The sequence below is a fragment of the Callospermophilus lateralis genome, chromosome 1 (assembly GCF_048772815.1).
Source record: "Callospermophilus lateralis isolate mCalLat2 chromosome 1, mCalLat2.hap1, whole genome shotgun sequence".
Taxonomy (NCBI): Eukaryota; Metazoa; Chordata; class Mammalia; order Rodentia; family Sciuridae; genus Callospermophilus; species Callospermophilus lateralis.
Genome location: NC_135305.1, coordinates 180,733,905 through 180,757,864, shown reverse-complemented (window position 1 = coordinate 180,757,864; position 23,960 = coordinate 180,733,905). Strand labels below are relative to the sequence as shown.

Below are 23,960 nucleotides of genomic sequence, written 5' to 3'. Positions count from 1 at the left end.
TGGCATGAAACTGGATCCCTATCTTTCACCTTACATAAAAGTCAACTAAGGGCTGGAGTTGTGGCTCACTGGCAGAGCGCCCACCTAGCACATGCGGGACCCTGGGTTCGATCCTAAGCATCACATATGAATAAATAAAATAAAGATATTGTGTCTAACTACAACTAAAAAAAATAAATTTTTTAAAAAGTCAACTAAAAGTGGATCAGAAACCTGTAAATAAGACAAGAAACTATGCAATTGCCAGAGGGGATCAACTCTCTGGCTCATAGATACAGGCGTCAACTTATTATTCAATAAGATCCCTAAAGCTCAGGAAATAAAACCAAAAATTAATAAATGGTATGTCAAGTTAAAAGGCTTCTGCACAGCAAAGGAAGCAATTGACAATATGAAGAAAGAGCATACAGATCAGGAGAAAATCTTTGCCAGCTACTTTTCTGCCAGAGGATTCATATCCAAAATACATAAAGAATTAAAAAAACTTAACATACACAAAAATGCATATAAAGCCCAATCAATAAATGCATAAATGAATTAAACAACAGACATTTCTCAAGAGAAGATATACAAATGTCCAACAAATATGTGAAAAAAAATATTCAACATCTTAGCAATCAAGGAATGCAAAGTGAGATTTTGTCTCCATTTAGAAGAGCAATCATCAAGAATACAAATAATAAATATTGGTGAGGTTGTGAGGGGAAAAGGAACTTGTATACTGTTGGTGGAATTATAAATACAACCGCTATGGAGATCCATATGGAGGTTTCTTAAAAGACTAGAAATGGAACCAGTATATGAGCCAGCTATACCACTCCTTGATATTTATCCAAAAAAATTAAAGTCAGTATACTACAGTGATACATGCATATCTCTATTTATAGCAGAATTATTCACAATGGCCAAGTGTGAAGGGACCAGCCTAAGTGTCTATCAGTAGATGGATGCATAAAGAAAATGTGACATATAAATGCAATTGAGTTTTACTTAGCCATAAAGAAAAATGAAATTGTCATTTTCAGGAAAATGGTTGAAACTGGAGAATATCATGCTGAGTGAGATATAGACTCAGATAGCCAAATGTTGTATGTATTCTCTCATGAGAGAAAAAGGGAAAGAAAAGGGACTTCATGAAAATAGAAGAGAGATCAGTAGAGTAGTAAAAGGAAATTGGGAGGAGAAGGGAAGGAGTAAAGGTATGGGAAATAAAGCAGACCAAATCTTGCTATGTGCATGTATAAATATATCAGATTGAATCCCACTGTTATGTATAATTATAATGTACCAGTAAAAAATAATTTTTTTAAATAGTTTTAGTTGTACATGGGCACAACACATTTATGTATGTATGAATGTATTTAATGTGGTGCTGAGGAATGAATTCAGTGCTCACATGTGCTGGACGAGTATTCTACCACTGAGCTACAACCCATCCCCAGTAAAAATGAATTTTTAAAAATGAGGGATCTAGAGGCTGGCATTTGTGGCTCAGTGGTAGAGCACTTGCCCAGCATGTGTGACACACTGGGTTCGATTCTCAGCACCACATATAAATAAATGAATAAAATAAAGGTCCATCAACATCCCCCCCAAAAAAAAAAAACCAAAATGAGGGGTCTACCCTAAAGGCTGTGTAAGGCTTCTCATAATCCAAAAGTCTAAGTTTAATAGTATTTTTTCTTTTTCAATTCAGCTGGATGGATGGAGGGTTTTTGGACCTCAATGGAGAAAGCATGGAAGCTGATGTAGAAGAATTTTCCCGGGAGATTTTTAAGACATTGAAATTTTTCCAAATGAAGCAAAAGAAAGAATTACAAGAAAAAAGAAAGGCAGCAAGGAAACGATCTCTGATAGAAGAGAAACCTGAAGAAGAACCAAAAGATAATCCTACAATCATCATGTGTTCTACAGTAATGGAGCAGATAAAGGTTTTTAAGGTATAAACATATTTAATATGGCATTTAATATTATAATATCTTCTCAACTTTGTGTTGCATATTATATAAAATAAATAAAATCCATCCTCTGATTTTGCGTAGATATGTGTAAAATAGGTTTGGTCAGCATCTAGCCAGTCTTATCCTTGGCAGTCATGTAACTCAAGATTAATTCTAATCATCTCTCTGGCCATAATAATTGGTTCAGGAATAAGCCTGAAACCCAAACTGGGTCAGAGCTCTCTTTGGAATTTTTGAACTGACTCTGGAAAAGGAGCCTCTTTTTCTTTATAAGTTGTGAAGGTATGAGTTGTGAGATCCCTGTAGCCAGCCATAGGGCTGGCTTGAGAGAATGACATTGATATTAGAGAAACGAGGAAATAAAGAGACCTGATTATTATTATTCTTTAGGCTCCAGGATAGATACTTGAGGCATTTATTTTTGCCTCATCTCACTTTGAACACAAGCTAATAGTGTCTTTCTCCTGCCCTATTTCTCTACCTTCTTTTTTTTTGCTGGGGGTGAGGGTTGGTACTGGGAATTGAACTCAAGGGCACTAAACCACTGAGCCACATCCCTAGCCCAATTTTGTATTTTTATTAGAGAAAGTGTCTCACTGCATTGCTTAGTGCCTCACTCTTGCTGAGGCTGGCTTTGAACTTGAGATCCTCCTGTCTCAGCCTCCCAAGCCACTGGGATTACAGGTGTAAGACAGCATGCCCAGCTTCCCTACCTTCTTTGATCAGTGGATTGCATCTCTATTAATTGTAATCAAAGGAATACACTGAGGATGGCATTGAGGATAAATAATCAGAAAACAGTAAGATTTTCAAAGTTTCTTTTCTGCATCAACCTCTTGGTTAAGCTCTGACTCAATCCTGTCTTCTATTCTGGACATGGATATTATGAGAAATGAGGGATCACTTTTGGGAGGAAGTGGTGAAGGGACATTTTCCCCTCTTGGGATTTTTTTTTTAAACCAGAGACTGAACTCAGGGTCCTTGATCCCAACCTTATTTTCATTTTGTTGTTGTTGTTTAGAAACAAGTCTTGCTAAGTTGCTTAGGACCTGGGTGAGTTGATGAGGCTGCTTTTGAACTTACAATCCTCCTGCCTAAGCCTCCTAAGCTGCTGGGATTATAGGTATGGGCCCTGGTGCCCAACCCCTCTCATATTTTCAATTAAAATTTATTGTGTGTTTGACATTTTAGTGTCTCAGTTTCATATTCCAGTCTCTCATCATGAATTAGCACTGTCAAGGGTGGTGTATAGAAAAGACTGATTAAGTGGTGAATAGTAGTTCCATTGGAGCCGATTGAAGAAAACATACATATAAAGCCAGATGAGGCAACATGTTGTCAAAAGGGTTTCTTTGGCCCAAGAAAGGCAGATGATTGCTCAGACCTATATGACATATTGCCTTCTGAACATGACATCAAATCAGTAGCTGGAAAACAGGAAGATTTTGCAACTGTTTATAATTTACTATAATAAAACTATAAGCTTTCATTACTATAACAAAATATCTGAGATAATCAACTTAAAACGATTAAGGTTTATTTTGGTTCATAGTTTCAGAGATTTCAGTTAATAGTTGGTTGACCCCATTGCTTTTGGGTCAGTGGTGAAGCAGGCAGAACAAACTTTATGTTCGGAAAGCAGTGAGAGGGAAGAGGAAGGGAGAGAGAGAAAGAAGAGAGGAGAAGGAGAGAAGGTGGAGGGAGGAGGAGAAGGAGGAAGGAAGAGGGAGAGAACAAACTATGAGCCAGGGACTAACTTTCAACCAGGCCCTACATCTTAAAGGTTCTATCGTCTACCAATAACACTACAGGCTGGGAACAAAACACATGGGCCTTTGGAGGGCCACTTACCCAAACAATAGCAAAAACAAAATGAAGCAGTCTATCATTAATTCAGTATAATCCAAATTTTGAATAACATTTTAACTATTTTTTTCAGGATGAATACATTTAAAATCCTTAGTGTTTGCAAAAATACTTAGGAGGAAAAAAAAGGGTTTTATTCTAGAAGTTGTTGACCAATAGACACTGAGTCTTAAGAATAATTCAAGAAATTCCTGGTAGAACTATTCTCATCATCAAGTACTAATGAAGAGAAATTAAAATATTTGGAAGCAGAATCAAAGCTGAATCCAGAAAACTTGATTTTATTATGAAATCTGTTTTTTATTTCTTTCCTGTTAAAGCCATTGAAATCTGTCCCTTCCTTTAAGAATACTTGATAAATATAAAAGACTATAACAACTAGCTACAAGTATACAAAGGGAGTGAACCTTCCAAATCATTGATGCAGATGGTTGAATGATTTGCTAGTGCTGTTCACATCCTAGAGCTTGTTAAGGACAAAGCTCATAAGAAAATCTACTCCATATGTCATCCAGGGTTAGACCAACATTAGAAGAACTAGGAATCTTCAATCCAGAGCAACTGGTCCTTGACAAAAGTGTAAAGTCCATGGATCAACTTCCTAAGGATTTATTGATATTGCTTCTGGATTATAAATAGTTACCTGGAAAATTCTTATGTTACCTTATTTGAACAAGTTTTCTTTTATTGAATAGCAAATCATGTAAGGGTCACTTGGACATTGTATAAAAAGGGAATGAATTTGAACTAAAAACAAAAATCTAATGTTCTTATCAAGCAAAATAAAAAGTTTACTAATGGAGTTGGGGTTGTAGCTCAGTGGTAGAGTGCTGGCCTAGCACATGTGAAGCACTAGGTATAATCCTCAGCACCACATAAAAATAAATAAAATAGGGCTGGAATTGTGGCTCAGTGGCAGAGCGCTTGCCTCAGATGTATGAGGCACTAGGTTTCATCCTCAGCACCACATAAAAATAATAAAATAAAGATATTATGTCCATCTACAACTAAAAAATAAAGTTACTAGCTTATAGTCCTCCAATTTTAAAAGTTTATTAAATTATTATTTACATGAAATAGAAACATAACTCATGCAAAAATGAGCTGTGTCTAATATTTTGAGAGAATCTAGAAGTTGGTAAGGCTAGTTTAAAAAGCATTTGAAGAGGTAAGTATTTATAGATAATTTAATAACTGAATGTTAAATAAAAATTGCTAGTATTGACACAAAAGCAAGTAATGTCATATAGGGTAATGAAACATAACATCTGGAGGTATCTTTTATAATTGACAGAAATTTTTTGCATTTCTGCCAGACAAAAGTAAACATATAATTGTATAGTCTGTGACCTTTAGTAAATAGTAAACAGTGAATTGAATAGAGTAGTCTTTAATCATAGGGACAACCGCTACTTCCTACCCTGCCCCAGGTTTTAAATAAATTTTGGTAACAGCTGTTGAAAATTTAAAAATTTGGTACTAGTATCCTAGTGTGTGCTATATAGCACTCAATGAAAGAAGGAAAATTGAATTAGGGTAAGGTTTGATGATTGCTTTCATGTTTGAAAAAATTGTTACATACTTATCATTGCAATTTTACCAGTTGTTTGCTGTTTTTTTCTCTTTTCTTTTTTTAAAAATATTTATTTCTTAGTTTTAGGTGGACACAATCTCTTTATTTTCTTTTATGTGGTGCAAGGATCGAACCTAGTACCTCATGCATGTCAGGCCAGCGTACTACCACTTGAGCCACATCTTGAGCCCCTGTTTTTCTTTTTTATTGGCTAGTATTTTTTATAATGGCTTTATTGTGAAATAATTCACATACCCTAAAATCCACCTTCTTAAAATATGTAGTCACTGGTTTTTAAAAAGGTCACAGTGTTGTGCATCCATCACTGTCATCTACTTGTTGAACATCTTCATTGTTCTAAAAACTAAACCAACAAATGTTAGCAGTTACTCTCTATTCCTTCCTCCTCCTTGGCCATGGCAGCTACTAATCCACTTTCTCTATAATTTGTTTATTTTATAATTTTATAAAAATGAAATCATATGTGACCTTTGTGACTTACTTCTTCCACTTAGCATGTTTGCAGGGTATATTCATATAGCAAGTTTTAGTACTTTATTCGTGTCTATTGATTAATAATATTTCATTGTGTGGGTATACTACAACTTGTTTATCCATTTATTAATTGATGGACATTTGCATTTCCATTTTTTTGGCTATTGCAAATAATAGTGCTATGAACATTTGTGTACAACACAAAAATACATGTGGATATGTTTCACTTTTTTTGAGTATATATATCAGTGTGGAATTGCAGGGTCATATGGTTATTTAATGTTTAACATTTGAAGAACTGCTGGACAGTTTTACAAAGTGGCTATACCATTTTACATTAACACCAGCAAAGTATAAGATTCCAATTTGTCCACATCCTGAACAATGTTTGTTACTGTTCATCTTTTAAATTATTGCCATCCTACTGGGTATGAAGTTATATCACATTCTGGTTTTGATTTGCATTTACCTGATGGCTCATGTTGAGTATCTTTTCATGTGTTTTTTGGTTGTTTGTATGTCATCTTTGGAGAAATGCCTATTCAAATCCTTTGCCCATTTAATTGAGCTATTTGTCTCTTATTGAATTGTAGAAGTTCTTTACTTATAAGTCTTGTACTTTTTAATCTTTAATATTTATTTTTTAGATGTAGTTGGACACAATATATTTATTTTATTTATTTATTTTTATGTGGTGCTGAGGATTGAACCCAGGGCCTTGTATATGCTAGGCAAGTTCTCTTCCACTGAACCACAATCCCAGCCCACTTTAATTCTTTATTTTTAGAAGTACTGGGACATTGAGCCCAAGGATGCTCTACCAGTGAGCCATATCCACAGACGTTGTTACTTTGAGACAAGGTCTTGTTAAATTACCCAGGCTGGCCTTGAACTTGTCATCTTCCTGCCTCAGCTTCCCAAATGTTTGGGATTACAAGTGTTGCCATTTTGTCCTGCTAAATCTTGCCCTTCTTTCATTAAATTTATTCATAAGTATTTTATTCTTCTTGATGCTATGATGTGTAAGAATTTTTCCTACTTTTAATTTTGGATTGCTTATTATTAGCTCATAGAACTATAATTGATTTTTGTGTATTAATCTTGTATCTTGCAACCTTACTCATTAGTTCTCATTTTTTCCACATTTTTTAATTGGTACATGATACTAATACATAATGATGGGATTTGTTTTTTAAGATATTCACACATGCACACAATGTACCAATATAATTTAGTCAGCTTTCATCTTCATTTGATTTCTGTTCCTCCCACCCCCACTTTTTTTTCCTTCTTCTCTAGTGTCCATATATGGGAGAAAAATATGACCTTTGACCTTGTTAGTTGGTATATTTCCCTGGATATAATGGTCTCTAGTTCCATCCATTTTTCTGCAAATGACATAATTTGTGGTATATAAACCACATTTTCTTTATTTATTCATCTATTGATGGACACCTAGGATGGTTCCATAGTTTGGCTACTGTGAATTGTGCTGCTCTAAACGTGGGATGTACATATATCACTATAGTATGATGACTTTCATTCTTTAGGATAAATACTGAGGAGTGATATAGTTCTCTCTCTCTCTCTCAATCAGAGATTGAACTCAGAGTCACTTAACCACTGAGGCAGTCATTTTTATTTTTTCATTTTGAGATAGTGTCTCACTAAGTTGCTTACAGCCTTGTTAAGTTGTTAAGGCTGGTCTCAAATGGAATTCTCCTGTCTCAGCCTCCCAAGTTACTGAGATTAAAGGAGTGTGCCACTGCACCCAGCTATAGTTCTCATTTTTTAAAACAAAATTGTTTAAGATTTTCTTATTTATTTATTTAAATACACAACAACAGTGGAATGCATTACAATCCTTTTACACATAGAGAGCACAATTTTTTCTATCTCTGTATAAAGTATTTTCACACCAATTTATGCCATTATACATGTACTTGATTTTTTTTGCATTATAATTCTTAATATATATATATATATATATATATATATATATATATATACACACACACACACCACAATTTTTCATATCTCTGTTTGTATATAAGGTATGTTGGCCCCAAATTCAGATCTTCATACATGTATTTTGTATAATGATGACCATCACATTCCACCATCCTTGCTAATCCCCTTCCTCTTCCCTTTCCCCCCCACCACTCTTCCCTATCTAGATTTAATCTAATCCTCCCATGCTCTCCCTCCCTACCCCACTATGAGTCACCCCCCTTATAATAGAGAAAACATTTGGCATTTGTTTTTTTTGGGGGGATTGGCTAACTTCACTTAGCATTATCTTCTCCAACATCATCCATTTACCTGCAAATGCCTTGATTTTGTTCTTTTTTAGTGCTGAGTAATATTCCATTGTGTATAAATGTCACATTTTTTTTACCCATTCATTCACTGAAGGACATCTAGTTGGCTACATAGTTTAGCTATTGTCAATTGTGCTGCTACATTGATGTGGCTGTGTCCCTGTAGTATGCTGTTTTTAAGTCCTTTGGGTATAGTCTGAGAAGAGGAATAGCTGGGTCAAATGGTGGTTCCATTCCCAGTATTCTAAGGAATCTCCATTCTGCTTTCCAAATTGGCTGCACCAATCTGTAGTCCCACCAGCAATATATGAGTGTACCTAATATATTTTTCCCCACATCCTCACCAACACTTGTTATTGTTTGCCTTCATAATAGCTGCCATTCTGACTGGAGTGAGATGATATATTAGTTTTGATTTGCATTTCTCTGATTGCTAGAGATGGTGAGCATTTTTTCATATATTTGTTGATCGATTGTATATCCTCTTCTGAGAAGTGTCTGTTCAGGTCCTTGGCCCATTTATTGATTGGATTATTTGTTTTTTTGGTGCTTAGCTTGTTGAGTTCTTTATATACCCTAGAGATTAGTGCTCTATCTGATGTGTGAGGGGTAAAAATTTTCTCCCAGGATGTAGGCTCCCTGTTCACCTCACTGATTATTTCTTTTGCTGAGAAAAAAACTTTTTAGTTTGAATCCATCCCATTTGTTGATTCTTGGTTTTAATTCTTTAATTATTTTGCCAACTTGGCTTGGATATTGACATTAAATAAGGTCTAATAATGCAGTATGGGTTTTTTGTTGTTGTTGTTTTTAGTTTTTGCCCAGGTCTCTCAAATTGACATTCGACCATATCTAATAATTTCATTAGTGAAATTGAACATTGTTTGCAGTATAGAATTGATACAAATAAAATTAAATTAAATTCAGAAAATATTTGACCATCACTGAGAGGAGTATTTTTTAATGTGTTAAGGATCAAGGATAAGTAAGAAATGGTTCTTGCACATCAAGGAGAATAAAATATAGTGAGAAAAATAGATTTTGGACAACTACTCCAAAGGTGGTAGAACAAAGAAATCATTAAAAAAATTTTTAATTTGTTTTAGTTAGTTATATGAGTCAGTAATATAATGCACTGTGATATGTCATATATAATGGAATATAATTTCTTATTTTTTGTTATACATAATGTAGAACCCCACTAGTAATATAGTTACATATGTACATAGGATAATAATGTTTGATTCATAGAATAAAGAAATTCCTAAGTAGAGGATATCAGTATCCTGTGAGAAAATAGGGCCTGAAGCAATTAATTTTTTTCATTTGGAGAACAGGTAAGGTGCATTTTATTTTAAGGAGGTAGATCAGAATAACAGTGTGATTTTTAAGGCTTTGAATTGGGAAGAGGGACAAATAAGCATTCTTTCTTCTCAACACTTGTATTATCTTATATATCTTATACATTAAAATTTTAAAAATTATTTCTTTGTTCTACCACCTTTGGAGTAGTTGTCCAAAATCTATTTTTCTCACTATATTTTATTCTCCTTGATGTGCAAGAACCATTTCTTACTTATCCTTGCCCCTCAACACAGTATATATTTAATGTGTTTAAGTTATGAAGTACAGTAAGAAAATGAGCACCCATGAATCCTTTCCTCTTCTTTAGAGTCAGGTTACTAATACTGTTGTTTTCTTTCTGTGATTCATTCCCTTATTTTATCCCTTTAATTCCTCTTAAAGTTAAATGTATCATAAGTTTTACGTTTCAAATTCCTTTGCTTTTTTGTTTAATCAAATTTGAATTTTTAATATATATGTATATATATATACATATATTAGTTGTAGATGGGCATAATACCTTTATTTTGTTTATTTATTTTTATATGGTGTGAGACTTGAACCCAGGGCCTTACACTTGCAAGACAAGCACTCTACTGCTGAGCCCCAGCCCCAGCCCCAAATTTGAATTTAATAAATATGCCATCCATAAGCAGTTTTATATAAATTGATTTTTTAAAAAGTGGAACACTGTTTTTTCCCAGTATATACTAGGGGTTGAATTCAGAGCCTCACAGACATTAGGCAAGTACTCTACCACTGAGCTTCATCCTCAACTTTTTTATTTTGAGGCAGTCTTTTTGAGTTGCCCAGGTTGGCTTGAACTTGCTATTCTCCTGCCTTAGTCACCTGAGTAGCTGGGAATACAGTATATATCACCATACTCAATTCAAAATTATATTTCCTTTCTTTTGAACTACTATAGAATATTTCTTACTTAATTTATTAATTTTCCTATTAATTTTCCTAGTCATATGGTATATTTCCTTTTTGCTATTATTAATACTTGTTTTCTTAGGCATTTTGTCACAGTAATGGAAAGCTGGTTAACACAGATGAGATCTCATTGTAATTTTAATTTGTGTTTCCCTGTTTATTAGTGATGTTAAGCACATTTTCATGTACCTATAATACTGTTAACTTATAGTCTTGTGTCCTAGTGTATATGGGCAAGAGTTTTTCTAAGAAAGGCATATGCCTAGTAGTGAGACTTCTGAATATTAAAATATATGGTTGTTCAGTTTTGTCAGAAAATTTCAAATTATTCCTCAGTTTAAATTCCTACCAGTCCTATATTCTCACATCATCAGATGTCATGATTTTTTACTACTCTAGTAAATACAAAATTATGTTAATAAGGTTTTAATTTATATTTCCCTGATTTCTAATAAAATGTAACTTAGCTTCAAATTTTATTTATTAAACAAATTCTTATTGATTGACAGTGATATAACTGGTAGTATTCTGTGTGCTTCATTGAGACATACCAGTAAAAAGAACAAAAATTCCTGCCACCATAGAATTTACATTCAATTTGACTTTCATATTTCTTCTTCTGCATAATCCTCAATTACACCTTTGGACTCCACTTGCGTAATTGGTTGGTTCTGTTTTTATTGTTAATATTTGGGATTTTTATAATATATTCTGGACAATGACCTTTGTCACTTACATGAATCTCTATCATTTAGATTTATTTGTATCTTATTAGATTTATCTTTATTATTTAGATATTCATTAACATTATTGAATAAAGTTATATGGTTTCTCCCAAATAGCTTTGCAGAACTTTAATTTGATTATCCCAGTATACTTTATTTTGTTATTACTATTATAAATTGATCTTTTTATGTTTTTAGCTGTGACTAGTATGTAGAAATTTTATTTAATTTCTTTATGTTAATTTAATATCCAGAAACTATACATGGACATACTATATCTGTGAAGCATAATGGTTTTGTTTTTGGTTTTTAATCCCCATATCTTTTATTTATGTAAATTTTTGGACTGGCTGAAACACTGAATACATGTTGATTAGAAGTAGTAACAATTGGTATGCTTATTTTGTACCTGATTTTAAGAAAAATGTTCTGTTGATATCAAGAATGACAAATGTGTTGTTGAATATATTATTTTTGTTTAAAAAAAACTTTAAAATTTATATTATTTTAAGCAGTACTTAAAAGCAGATAATACAGAAAAATGTAAGATGATGGTTAAAAACTCTTGATCTCACTCAGAAGAAATTAAAACATTGCTACATTTTGGCATTTTGATAAGGCTTTTTCCCCCTTCATGTGTATGTGTGTGTGTTATATTTTAATATTGTAACATATGTTTCTACATATAGTATATTTCTAAAATAATGCTATAGCTTTAGTTACTATACTTTTATCAGATACATTTTTTAAAATTTTTCTTTGGTGAAGGCCCTTTATTTTATTCATTTATTTATACGTGGTGCTGAGAATCGAACCCAGGGCCTCACACATGCCAAGTGAGTGCTCTATTGCTGAGCCACAATTCCAGCCCTTATCATATACATTTTTATAGAACATTTACCTCTCATTCTTTATAACTTTTATAATTTTCTTGACTATTTTTACATGCTTATTTTTCAGGTTAACTTTTAAAACAAAATTTTTTATCTTTAAATGTAAAAATGTATTTATTTCATCTGATGAACTTTAGAATCATTTTGTTAGTTTTCCTCTTCCTCAAAATGTAATTGAGATTTTAATTATATTCCTGTTAATAGATTAAATAATTTGAATAAATATATATTTCATACTATTAAGGGCTGTCTATAGAATCTACGTGTATGGGAATCAAATGACATTATTGTTTATATTTTTACCATTAGGAGTATATTCCTACTGTCTCCATTCTATGCAATCCAGGAATGAGAGCTCGTCACTGGAAACAGATGTCAGAAATTGTTGGCTATGACTTGACTCCAGACTCTGGAACAACATTGAGAAAAATTTTGAAATTAAACCTTACACCATACTTGGAAAAATTTGAAGTGATAAGTGCAGGAGCCAGCAAGGTAAATATCAAGATAAACTGAAATACTTTGATGAATTTGTAAATTGCATAATCATAACTTTGTTGTTATTGAATGTGTTTAGTACTAGATAGCAGTGGATAGAAATGAGGGCAAAAATGAGAGAACACTCTCTTTTCTGCACAAAGCATGTGCTTGCTTGTCTTGAATACAGACTAGAAATGGCTTTTTTGACCTCTTCCTGATTCATCTACATTCTAATATGGCTGGATAATAAGCTTGCATTGATAAATGATACATAATTATTCCATTAATTATGTATTAGGGGCTGGGGATGTGGCTCAAGTAGTAGCATGCTACTCGCCTAGCATGCGTGAAGCACTGGGTTTTATTCTCGGCACCACATAAAAATAAAATAAAGATATTGTGTCCACCTAAAAAAAACAAACCCTAAAAAATGATTATTAAAAAAAAAAAAGAATCCTGGGGAGGGGATGGGGTTGTAGCTCAGTGGTAGAGCACTTGCTTAGTATGTATGAGGGAAGCACTGGGATTGATCCTCAGCACCACATAAAAATAAGCAAATAAAACAGGTTTTAATAAAAAGAATCCTGGGCAGGTACATGTGTAACATAGGGGTGTGTGTGTGTGTGTGTGTGTGTGTGTGTGTGTGTGTGTATGTTTCCTAGTAAAATAAATGGCCATAGAGATAGGGTTCTTGAAATACACAGAAAATCTTCAGACCTGGCCTTCAGAAAGACTATGTTAGAGAAACTCCAGAAGGTATTTTATTCTGTTTTCCATTTAAATACTGACAGCAATAGTTTTTAGAGCAAAAAGTGAATTTTAAAGCTACATTCTTCTGACAAAATTTTGAATTATTAAAAAAAACTTTCTAACAAAAAATTATTATGTTACAGAAAATGCTAGTGTAATGCAGCAAGTTGCTTACTGAATCACATGGGAAAAGGCAATATAGTAAATAAGACCCTCTTTTCACCAAACCATTATTTCTCTCTTTTAGGAATTTTCCTTAGAGAAAGCCATGAATAACATGATAGGAACTTGGGATGATATTGCTTTTCATATAAGTCTGTATCGAGATACTGGAGTCTGTATTCTTTCTTCAGTGGATGAGATTCAGGCAATCCTTGATGATCAGATTATAAAAACTCAGACAATGAGAGGCTCACCTTTTATCAAACCATTTGAAAAAGAGATCAAGGTATGTTACATATGCAGTTTTATTACATATGTGCTGTCAAGTAAACAAGTCCATTTGTTGAATGTTCAATTCGTTCTGCATTTCCTCCTGTTTTCTGTCCCTCCTACCTCCCTCTTGATCTCCTTTTTCTTCTCTACTGATCTTCCCAACACCTGACCCACCCACCCCAACAAATTTTCCGCTTATTTTGCTCTAGCTTCCACCTATGAGAGAAAACATTTGACTCTTGATTTTTCTGAATCTGCCTTATTTAATTTAGCATAATGGTTTCCATTTCTATCCATTTACTAGCAAATGTCATAATTTTATTCTTTTTTGCCTGAGTAAAACTCTTAATTCATTCATCTACAGAGAGTTGCCTGGTTTGGTTTCATAATTTGATTATTGTGAATTGTGGTGCTATAATCATTGAAGTGTCCATATCACTATGCTGTATGCTGATTTTAGCTCTTTTGTATAAATACCAAGGAATGGGACAGCTGGGTCTTATAGTGGTTCCATTCTTAATTTTTTTAACCTTTATTTATTTTGGTGCTGGGAAATGAACCCAGGGCCTCTTACATGCTAGGCAAGCGTTCTACCACTGAGCCACAATCCCAGCCCCCATTCTTAATTTTTTGAGGCATCTCCATAATGCTTTCTGGAGTAGTTGTACTAACTTACAGTCCCACCAGCAATGTTTGAGTGTACCTTTCTGCCCACATCCTCACCAACATTTTTTTAAAAATTTTTTTTGGTTATAGAAGGACATAATACCTTTATTTTATTTATTTATATGTGGTGCTGAGGATCAAACCCAGTGCCTCATACGTGAGAGGTGAGTGCTTTACCATTGAGCCACAACCCCAGCCTCCTCACCAACATTTATTATTATTTGTATTCTTGATCATTGCAATTCTGAGTGGAGAGAGATGAAATATTAGTGTGGTTTTGATTTGCATTTTCCTAGTTGCTAGAGGAGTTGAACATTTTTTTGTATATTTGTCATTTGTGTTTCTTCTTTTGAGAAATGTCTGTTTAGTTATTTTGCCCATTTATTAGGTTATTTGTGTTTTGGTGTTAAGTTTTTTGAGTTGTTTATATATGCTGGATATTAATCTCCCGTCAGAGGAATAGTAGGCAAAGATTTCCCCCCATTGTGTAGTCTCTCTCTTCATGCTCTTTTTTCCTTCACATTCCACTTATTGATTCTTGGTTTTATTACTTGAGCTTTAGGGCTCTTGTTTGAGGAAGTTAGTTTCTTGCACCAATACAATAGAGTGTTGGTCCTATGTTTTTTTTTTTTCCTAGTAATTGCAAAGTTTATGGTCTAATTCCTAAGAATTTGATTCACTTTGATTTGACTTTGTGCAGCATAAAGGATAGGGATGTAGTTTTATTCTTCTATATATTGAAATTAATCAGTATAATTATATTTTATTTTACATTTTTCCATCCTGCAAGATTATGTGGAGAGGGAGTGTAGGTATGTACAATGTATATTTTATGTGTATATATTTGTACACACACACACACACACACACATATAATTGTACTTTCATTTTAATTGCTTTCTTCTTCACCTGCTTATGATTTAGCCTTGGTTTGACTTAGATGGGGTATAATTATATGTGGATTTGAGCTTTTTTAAAATTTTGTTTTTAGATGTTGATAGACCTTTATTTTATTCATTTATGTATATGCGGTGCTGAGAATCGACCACAGTACCCCACACGTACTACAGTTATTGAGCCACAACCCCAGCTCCAAATTTGAGTTGTTTTGATCTGACATTTGTTTGTTCATATCTTACTTTTTGTCCCTCATATTGCCCCTTACTTGCTCTCTTCCCCCAATAGTATCCAATTTTCCTGTTTCTTCTTCCTCTCTTTTGTTTTTTAGTACTTTTTTTAACTTCTTCTCCTTTATAGTTGTCATCTTCTACCTACCTCCTGCCTATCCTCTGTTCATTTTTTAAAGAGGTAATGTATTTTTAAAATTTTTTTAGTTTTAGATGAGCACAATATCTTAATTTTATTTATATATTTTTATGTGGTTATGAGGATTGAACCAGTGCCTAACACATTTGGCAAGTGCTCTACCACTAAGCTACACTCACAGCCCCACCTCTGTTCATTTCTTAAATATTTCAAATCTGTGTCCCATATATTGATTTGGCACATTTACATTTATTAACCAATTTAATTCAAATAGCAGACCTCTAAAGTAGATACTTTGGTTATCTGTATAAGTAGAGAAGGAAACCAAGGAATAGAAGGTTAGATAATTTGTCTGCATTCACTTAGCTAATAAATGACAGAGTGATTCAAACCGAGGCAATCTTTTATGTTACTTTAAAATTTTTTTAGTTGTAAATGGACACAATACCTGTGTTTTATTTATTTAATTGTATCTGATGCTGAAGATTGAATCCAGTGCTTCCCACATTAGTTAAGCGCTTACCACAAGCCAGAACCCCAGGCCTCTATTGTGTTTTTTACCAGCAATAACTTTTATTTATTTATTTATCTATTTATTTTTGATACCAGGAATTGAACCCAGGGGTGCTTAACCACTGAGCAACATCCTCAACCCTTTATTATATTTTATGAGTGGCAGGATCTGGTTGAGTTGCTTATAGCCTTGATAAGTTGCTGAGGTTGTATTTGAACCTCAGTCTCATCCTCCCAAACCATTGGGATTACAATTTACTTTATTTTAATTGAAAAATAATAACTTTGTGGTACATTGATGTTTTGAAGTATGTTTACAATACGTAACATTTAATTTGAACATCAGTAGTGTTTTGTAGAAGATCTTGGCCATTATCTGGAAACAACGAAGTAGTGGTCTTCTCGGAGGACATAAATTTGGGTATTTTTCCATGAATCAGATTCATCTAGCCTTTCCTGATTAGATAGTATGTCTTTTGTGGAAAATTATTATTATTATCTGTTTTTATTTTTATTTTTTTGCAGTACTAGAGATTGAATCCAGGGACTCCTACCCCTGAGCTATCCTCAGTGTGGAAAGTTCTTATTTGTCTAACAAGGGGAATTTAGAAGACATTTAAAAGTTCTGCTAGAATTTTTTTTTAAAGAGAGAGATGAGGCCTAATTTCTTGACATATAGGACTTTAGGTCATATTTTAAGAACTAAAAAGTTATATGAATTATTTTCAATTAATGAAATAACTTGTTAAGTATAAGCAACCTATGAGATCAAGGAAATTTATTTTACCTTTTTTTTCAATGTCATTTCATTTCTCTCCAAATTGTGTTGATGTAGAGCAGGATTCCTCACCCTGTTGCTGTTGATATTTTGGGCTGAGTAATAATTCTTTGTTATGGCCTGTGTGTTGTAGGACATTTAACATTATTTCTGGCCTCTACCCACTATATATTACTACCATCCTTTCCCTGTCATTTGTGACAACTGAAAATTTTTTTAGACATTGTCAAATATTCCCTGGTGTGGAAGACAAATGGATTATGATTGACAACCACTAATATAGAGCAGGTTACATCCTTTTTGGACTTGGAGTTTTTCTAAAGGTTAGGAAACTGGTTTAATAACTTTATAGTCATTTCCAAATGTGAGTTTCAATGCTTTAGAAAAAACCCTCAGGCTTCCTAGAGTTTTTCTAAGCCTATGTAAGATACCCATAGCAATCTTTAGTTGTAAACTATTTTCCGTTGATTAAAAAAACATTAAATTTTAAATAAATTTGTCTTATAATCTAGAGCATTTCTTTAATAACTGGAATTTAGTACAGTATGCTTTTCATTAAGGCTTGGGAGGACCGTCTGATCCGAATACAAGAAACAATTGATGAATGGTTAAAAGTACAAGCTCAATGGCTGTATCTGGAGCCTATCTTTTGTTCTGAGGATATCATGCAACAGATGCCAGAAGAAGGACGTCAGTTTCAGACAGTAGACAGACATTGGAGGGATATTATGAAATTTTGTGCAAAAGATCCAAAGGTGAAGTATTTGTTTTTACTCTTATAATAGGTGAACCAATCTTTCCTTCTTTTCTTCATTTATTTATTTATTTTTCAGTACTGGGGATTGAACCAAGGGCCTCAAGCATAGTAGGCCAGCAATCTACCACTGAGTCATATGCATCCCTGAACCTTTGTTTTTGGATATTAAAGAAAGCATTAACTTTTTTTCTGATTACAGAAGTAAATCCTATGCAGTATATACAAATTAGTTCAGAAAATGTAAAAATGTATGAAAGTATTAGTAATTTAACTTTTTAATTCATAAAATACACTAACTTATAGCTCTTTACTATTTAGTGGAGCTGCTTCAAATGGACATTTAATTTACTTGACTATATAAAATCACCCCATTTCTCTCCTAACAAAATAAATAGGTAAATAAAATGGAGAAGTCAGTAAAGAATAGTTGATTGGTAAAGGTGATTCTCTGTATGCTCAAAAATGATGGAAAAAAAAGAATCTGCTCAGTTGGTCTCAATTCATATGTATCTTTCCTAGTGAGTTTAATACCTTGTGTCTATTTTTTAATACTGAAAACAGACTATTTTTCAGACACATAGTAACCACAGACCATAGATATACATTTATTTTTAAATCTGGTATTCAACTTACATAACAATTTATTTTACTTCTAGACTTATTGAGAGTCAATAGTATGCTGAAATTTATAAGTTTCAGAAATTTTGTCTTACCTGTTGATTTTAAGCTTTGTGATATATGAGTGCTTGTAAATCAGAGGGTGACAATTTTTTTTCTGCAAAGGGCCAGGTAGTAAATATTTTAGGCATTGTGAGATATATGGTCATTTTTGCAGTGGCTCAATTCTGCTGTCATTATAGTGAGAGAATGGCCAGAAATAATATGTAAATGAATGGGTTGTCTGTGATAAAATAAAACTTTGCTTATGGACACTGATATTTTTATATATCATGACAAAATCTTCTGATTTTTTTTAACCTTCTAAAAGTATAAGAATAATTCTTAATTCATGAACCATATAAAACTCGCATCAAGCTAAATTTGGCTAGTGGGATATAGTTTATCAATTCCTGCGGTAAATCATGTTTATAGTTGAAGGCTGTAAAAGTAAAAATTAAAATAAAATCTTTCTACAGCATTCAGAAGAATGTAGGTGAAGTGAAAATATGCATAAGAACCATAATTTCTCATTTGTAATTAATATCCTTTGATAAGAATAATTATGATCTATTGAATTTTAATAGTTTTTATATTACAAAACATTTCACTGAAGAAATACAAGATGGCAAGCTACAGGGAGGCTATATTCCTTGTTACTCTGTGCCTCAGAATTCAAGCAGAGGAAATAATGTTTCTCTGAGAGACAGCTATCACTGCCCACCAACCTTCTGCTTTTTACCTGCCATTTGTCCACTGTGACTGCCCACTGCCTGCCAGCATATCACCTGCTTTTTGAGTGCAGATCACTTGCTGACTGCCTCCTATCATCCACCATTTGCCTGTTTGCCCACCTCTTGCCTGCCTATTGCTTGCCTTTCACCTACTCATTGCCTACTGCTTAATGTCCACCTGCTGATTGCCTGCTGTTAGCCTGCAAATTGCCCACAGACTACCAGGGGATTGCCTGCTGCCCGCTGTTCCCTGGAAATCCATTGTCACAGTACCCGCAGGTAAGGTACTGGAAACCTTCAGGGACGCTATAAGACTACAGTTAAGAAACCCTATTGCCTCAGATCCATACCGCTAGATGGGAAAACACACAAACAACATGAAAAAACAAGGGAACAAAGTGCCTCAAACAAACCAAACTGTTCCAACAACAGAATCCATAGACAACATAATAGAAGAAATGTCAGAGAAAGAGTTTAGAAGTTTCATAGTTAGACTAATCTTTGAAATAAAGGATGGTATCTGAGAGAAAATACAGGAAGTGAATGATCACTTCAGTAAAGAGACAGAGATTATAAAAAGGAATCAAGCAGAAATCCTTGGAATGAAGGAAACAATAAACCAAAATAAAAATTCAATGGAAGATATCAGCAGACTAGACTACTTAGAAGACAAAATCTCAGGCAATGAAGACAAAATATATACTCTTGAAAATAAAGTCAGCCTCACAGAGAAGATGGTAAAAAATATGAACAGAATTTCCAAGAAATATGAGATAATATGAAAAGGCCAAATTTAAGATTTGCCAAAATAGAGGAAGGCGTGGAGATACAAACAAAAGGAATGCACAATCTTTTCAAATGACATAGTATCAGAAAATTTCCCTAATCTAAAGAATGAAATGGAAAATCAACTACAAGAGGCTTATAGGACTTATATAGGACCCCAAATGTACAAAATTACAACAGACCCACACCAAGGCACATTATAATGGGAATGTCTAACATATAGAATAAGGATAGAATTTTAAAGGCTGCGAGAGAAAAAAAGTCATATAACACATGGGAAAACCAATTCGGATTTCAGCTGATTTCTCAACCCAAACTCTGAAAGCCAGGAGGTCTTGGAATAACATATATTGAGCTCTGAAAGAAAATGGATGCCAATTGAGAATTGTATATCTAGCAAAATTAAGCTTCAGATTTGATGACAAAGTAAAAAACTTCCATGATAAACAAAAATTAAAAGAATTCACAGCTAGAAAGCCTACACTACAGAACATACTCAGCAAAATACTCTATGAGAAGGAAATGAAAAAGAAAATAAAAACAATGAAAACCAGCAAAGGGAGGAACTACCACTAAAGGAAAGAACAATCAAAGGAGAAACCAAGTCAAGTTAAAAATAAAAAATAAACCCAAGTGACCAGGAATACAAATTATATCTCAGTAATAACCCTGAATGTCAATGGCCTAAATTCATCAATAAAAAGACATAGACTAGCGATTGGATTTTTTTAAAAGACCCAACAATATGCTGTCTTCAAGAGACATGCCTTCAAGGAAATATCAGACTGAATGTGAAAGGTTGGGAAAGAGTGTATTACATGAACTGTGTAACAAGCAGGAGTTTCTATCATATCAGATAAAGTGGACTTCAAGCCAAAGTTAGAACGATAAAGAAGGACATTTCATACTGGTTAAGGGAATCATAAGTGAACAAGACATAACAATTCTAAATATATATGCCCCAAACAATGGAGCATCTACATACATCAAACAAACCCTTCTTAATTTCAAGAATCAAATAGAATACAATACAATTATACCAGCTAACTTGAACCTCTCTCACCACTGGATAGATCTTCCAAACAAAAACTACACAAAGAAACTAGAACTCATAATACAATCAATGACTTTGACTTAACAGACATATATAAAGTATTTCATCCATCATTGAGCAAATACATTTTCTTCTCAGCAGCACATGGATTCTTCTCTAAAATAGACCATATCTTATGCCACAAAGCAACTCAGCAAATACAAAAAATAGAAATCCTACCCTGCATTCTATCAGATCATAATGGAATGAAACTAGAGATCAACAATAAAATAAAAAATAGAAGACACTCTAACACCTGGGACTAAATAGCATGCTATCGAATGATGAATGAATAGCAGAAGAAATCAGGGAGGAAATAAAAAATACTTAGAGGTAAATGAGAACACCTGTACAACATATCAAAATCTCTGGGACACTATGAAGGCAGTGCTAAGAGGAAAGCTTACTGCATTGAGTTCACTCATTAAAAGAATAAAAATCCAACAAATAAATGACCTAATATTACATCTCAAAGCCCTAGAAAAAGCAGAACAAATCAACACCAAAAGCGGTAGGGGACAGGAAATAATTAAAATCAGAGCTGAAATCAATGAAATTGAAATAAAAGAAACAACTCAAAAAATTGATAAAACAAAAAGTTAGTTCTTTGAAAAAATAAATAAAATTGATAAACCCTTAGCTATACTAACAAAAAGAAAACACAAGTTACTAAAATTTGTGATGGAAAAGGAAATACCATAATGGACACTACTAAAATACAGAAGATAATTAGAAACTATTTTGAAAATTTATACTCCAATAAAATAGAAAATCTCAAAGACATCAACAAATTTCTAGAGACATATGATCTACCCAAACTGAATCAGGATGACATACACAATTTATTTATTTATTTATCTTTTCTCTTCATTTATTTTTTTTTAATTAATTTTTATTGTAGGTTGTTCAAAACATTACATAGTTCTTGATATATTATATTTCACACTTTGATTCAAGTGGGATATGAACTCCCATTTTTACCCCATATACAGATTGCAGAATCACATCAGTTGCACAACCATTGATTTACATATTGCCATTCTGGTGTCTGTTGTATTCTACTGCCTTTCCTATCCTCTACTATCCCCCTCCCCCATCCCCTCCCCTCTTCTCTCTCTACCCCCTCTACTGTAATTCATTTCTCCCCCTTATATTTTTTTCCCTTTCCCCTCACTTTGTATGTAATTTTCTATACCCCTGAGGGTCTCCTTCCATTTCCATGCAATTTCCCTTCTCTCTCCCTTTCCCTCCCACCTCTCATCCCTGTTTAATGTTAATCTTCTTCTCATGCTCTTCGTCCCTACTCTGTTCTTAGTTACTCTCCTTATATCAAAGAAGACATTTGGCATTTGTTTTTTAGGGATTGGCTAGCTTCACTTAGCATAATCTGCTCTAATGCCATCCATTTCCCTGCAAATTCTATGATTTTGTCATTTTTTAACGCAGAGTAATACGCCATTGTGTATAAATGCCACATTTTTTTTATCCATTCGTCTATTGAAGGACATCTAGGTTGATTCCACAATCTTGCTATTGTGAATTGTGCTGCTATGAACATCGATGTGGCAGTGTCCCTGTAGTACGCTCTTTTTAGGTCTTTAGGGAATAGACCGAGAAGAGGAATAGCTGGGTCAAATGGTGGTTCCATTCCCAGCTTTCCAAGAAATCTCCATACTGCTTTCCAAATTGGCCGCACCAATTTGCAGTTCCACCAGCAATGTACAAGTGAACCCTTTCCCCACATCCTCGCCAGCACTTGTTGTTGTTTGACTTCCTAATGGCTGCCAATCTTACTGGAGTGAGATGGTATCTTAGGGTGGTTTTGATTTGCATTTCTCTGACTGCTAGAGATGGTGAGCATTTTTTCATGTACTTGTTGATTGATTGTATGTCCTCCTCTGAGAAATGTCTGTTCAGGTCCTTGGCCCATTTGTTGATTGGGTTATTTGTTATCTTATTGTCTAATTTTTTGAGTTCTTTGTATATTCTGGATATTAGGGCTCTGTCTGAAGTGTGAGGAGTAAAGATTTGTTCCCAGGATGTAGGCTCCCTATTTACCTCTCTTATTGTTTCTCTTGCTGAGAAAAAACTTTTTAGTTTGAGTAAGTCCCATTTGTTGATTCTAGTTATTAACACTTGTGCTATGGGTGTCCTATTGAGGAATTTGGAGCCCGACCCCACAGTATGTAGATCATAGCCAACTTTTTCTTCTATCAGACGCCATGTCTCTGATTTGATATCCAGTTCCTTGATCCACTTTGAGTTAACTTTTGTGCATGGCGAGAGAAAGGGATTCAGTTTCATTTTGTTGCATATGGATTTCCAGTTTTCCCAACACCGTTTGTTGAAGATGCTATCCTTCTTCCATTGCATGCTTTTAGCCCCTTTATCGAATATAAGATAGTTGTAGTTTTGTGGATTGGTTTCTGTGTCCTCTATTCTGTACCATTGGTCCACCCGCCTGTTTTGGTACCAGTACCATGCTGTTTTTGTTACTATTGCTCTGTAGTATAGTTTGAAGTCTGGTATAGCTATACCGCCTGATTCACACTTCCTGCTTAGCAGTGTTTTTGCTATTCTGGGTCTTTTATTTTTCCATATGAATTTCATGATTGCTTTCTCTATTTCTACAAGAAATGCCATTGGGATTTTGATTGGCATTGCATTAAACCTATAGAGAACTTTTGGTAATATCGTCATTTTGATGATGTTAGTTCTACCTGTCCATGAACAGGGTATATTTTTCCATCTTCTAAGATCTTCTTCTATTTCTCTCTTTAGGGTTCTGTAGTTTTCATTGTATAAATCTTTCACCTCTTTTGTTAGGTTGATTCCCAAGTATTTTATTTTTTTTGAGGATATTGTGAATGGGGTGGTTGTCCTCATTTCCATTTCAGAGGATTTGTCGCTGATATACAGGAATGCCTTTGA

General features: G+C 33.8%; 1 protein-coding gene across 1 annotated transcript in view; it reads left to right on the top strand.

The window, feature by feature from the left end:
- Dnah12 (dynein axonemal heavy chain 12) overlaps positions 1–23,960 on the top strand; it is a 269,851-nt gene that overhangs the window by 58,417 nt on the left and 187,474 nt on the right. The window contains exons 16-19 of the mRNA XM_076839530.1: positions 1,697–1,940; positions 12,424–12,609; positions 13,592–13,792; positions 17,563–17,757. Of these exons, the coding sequence (XP_076695645.1) occupies positions 1,697–1,940; positions 12,424–12,609; positions 13,592–13,792; positions 17,563–17,757 (826 nt within the window). The remainder of the gene's footprint in view (positions 1–1,696; positions 1,941–12,423; positions 12,610–13,591; positions 13,793–17,562; positions 17,758–23,960) is intronic.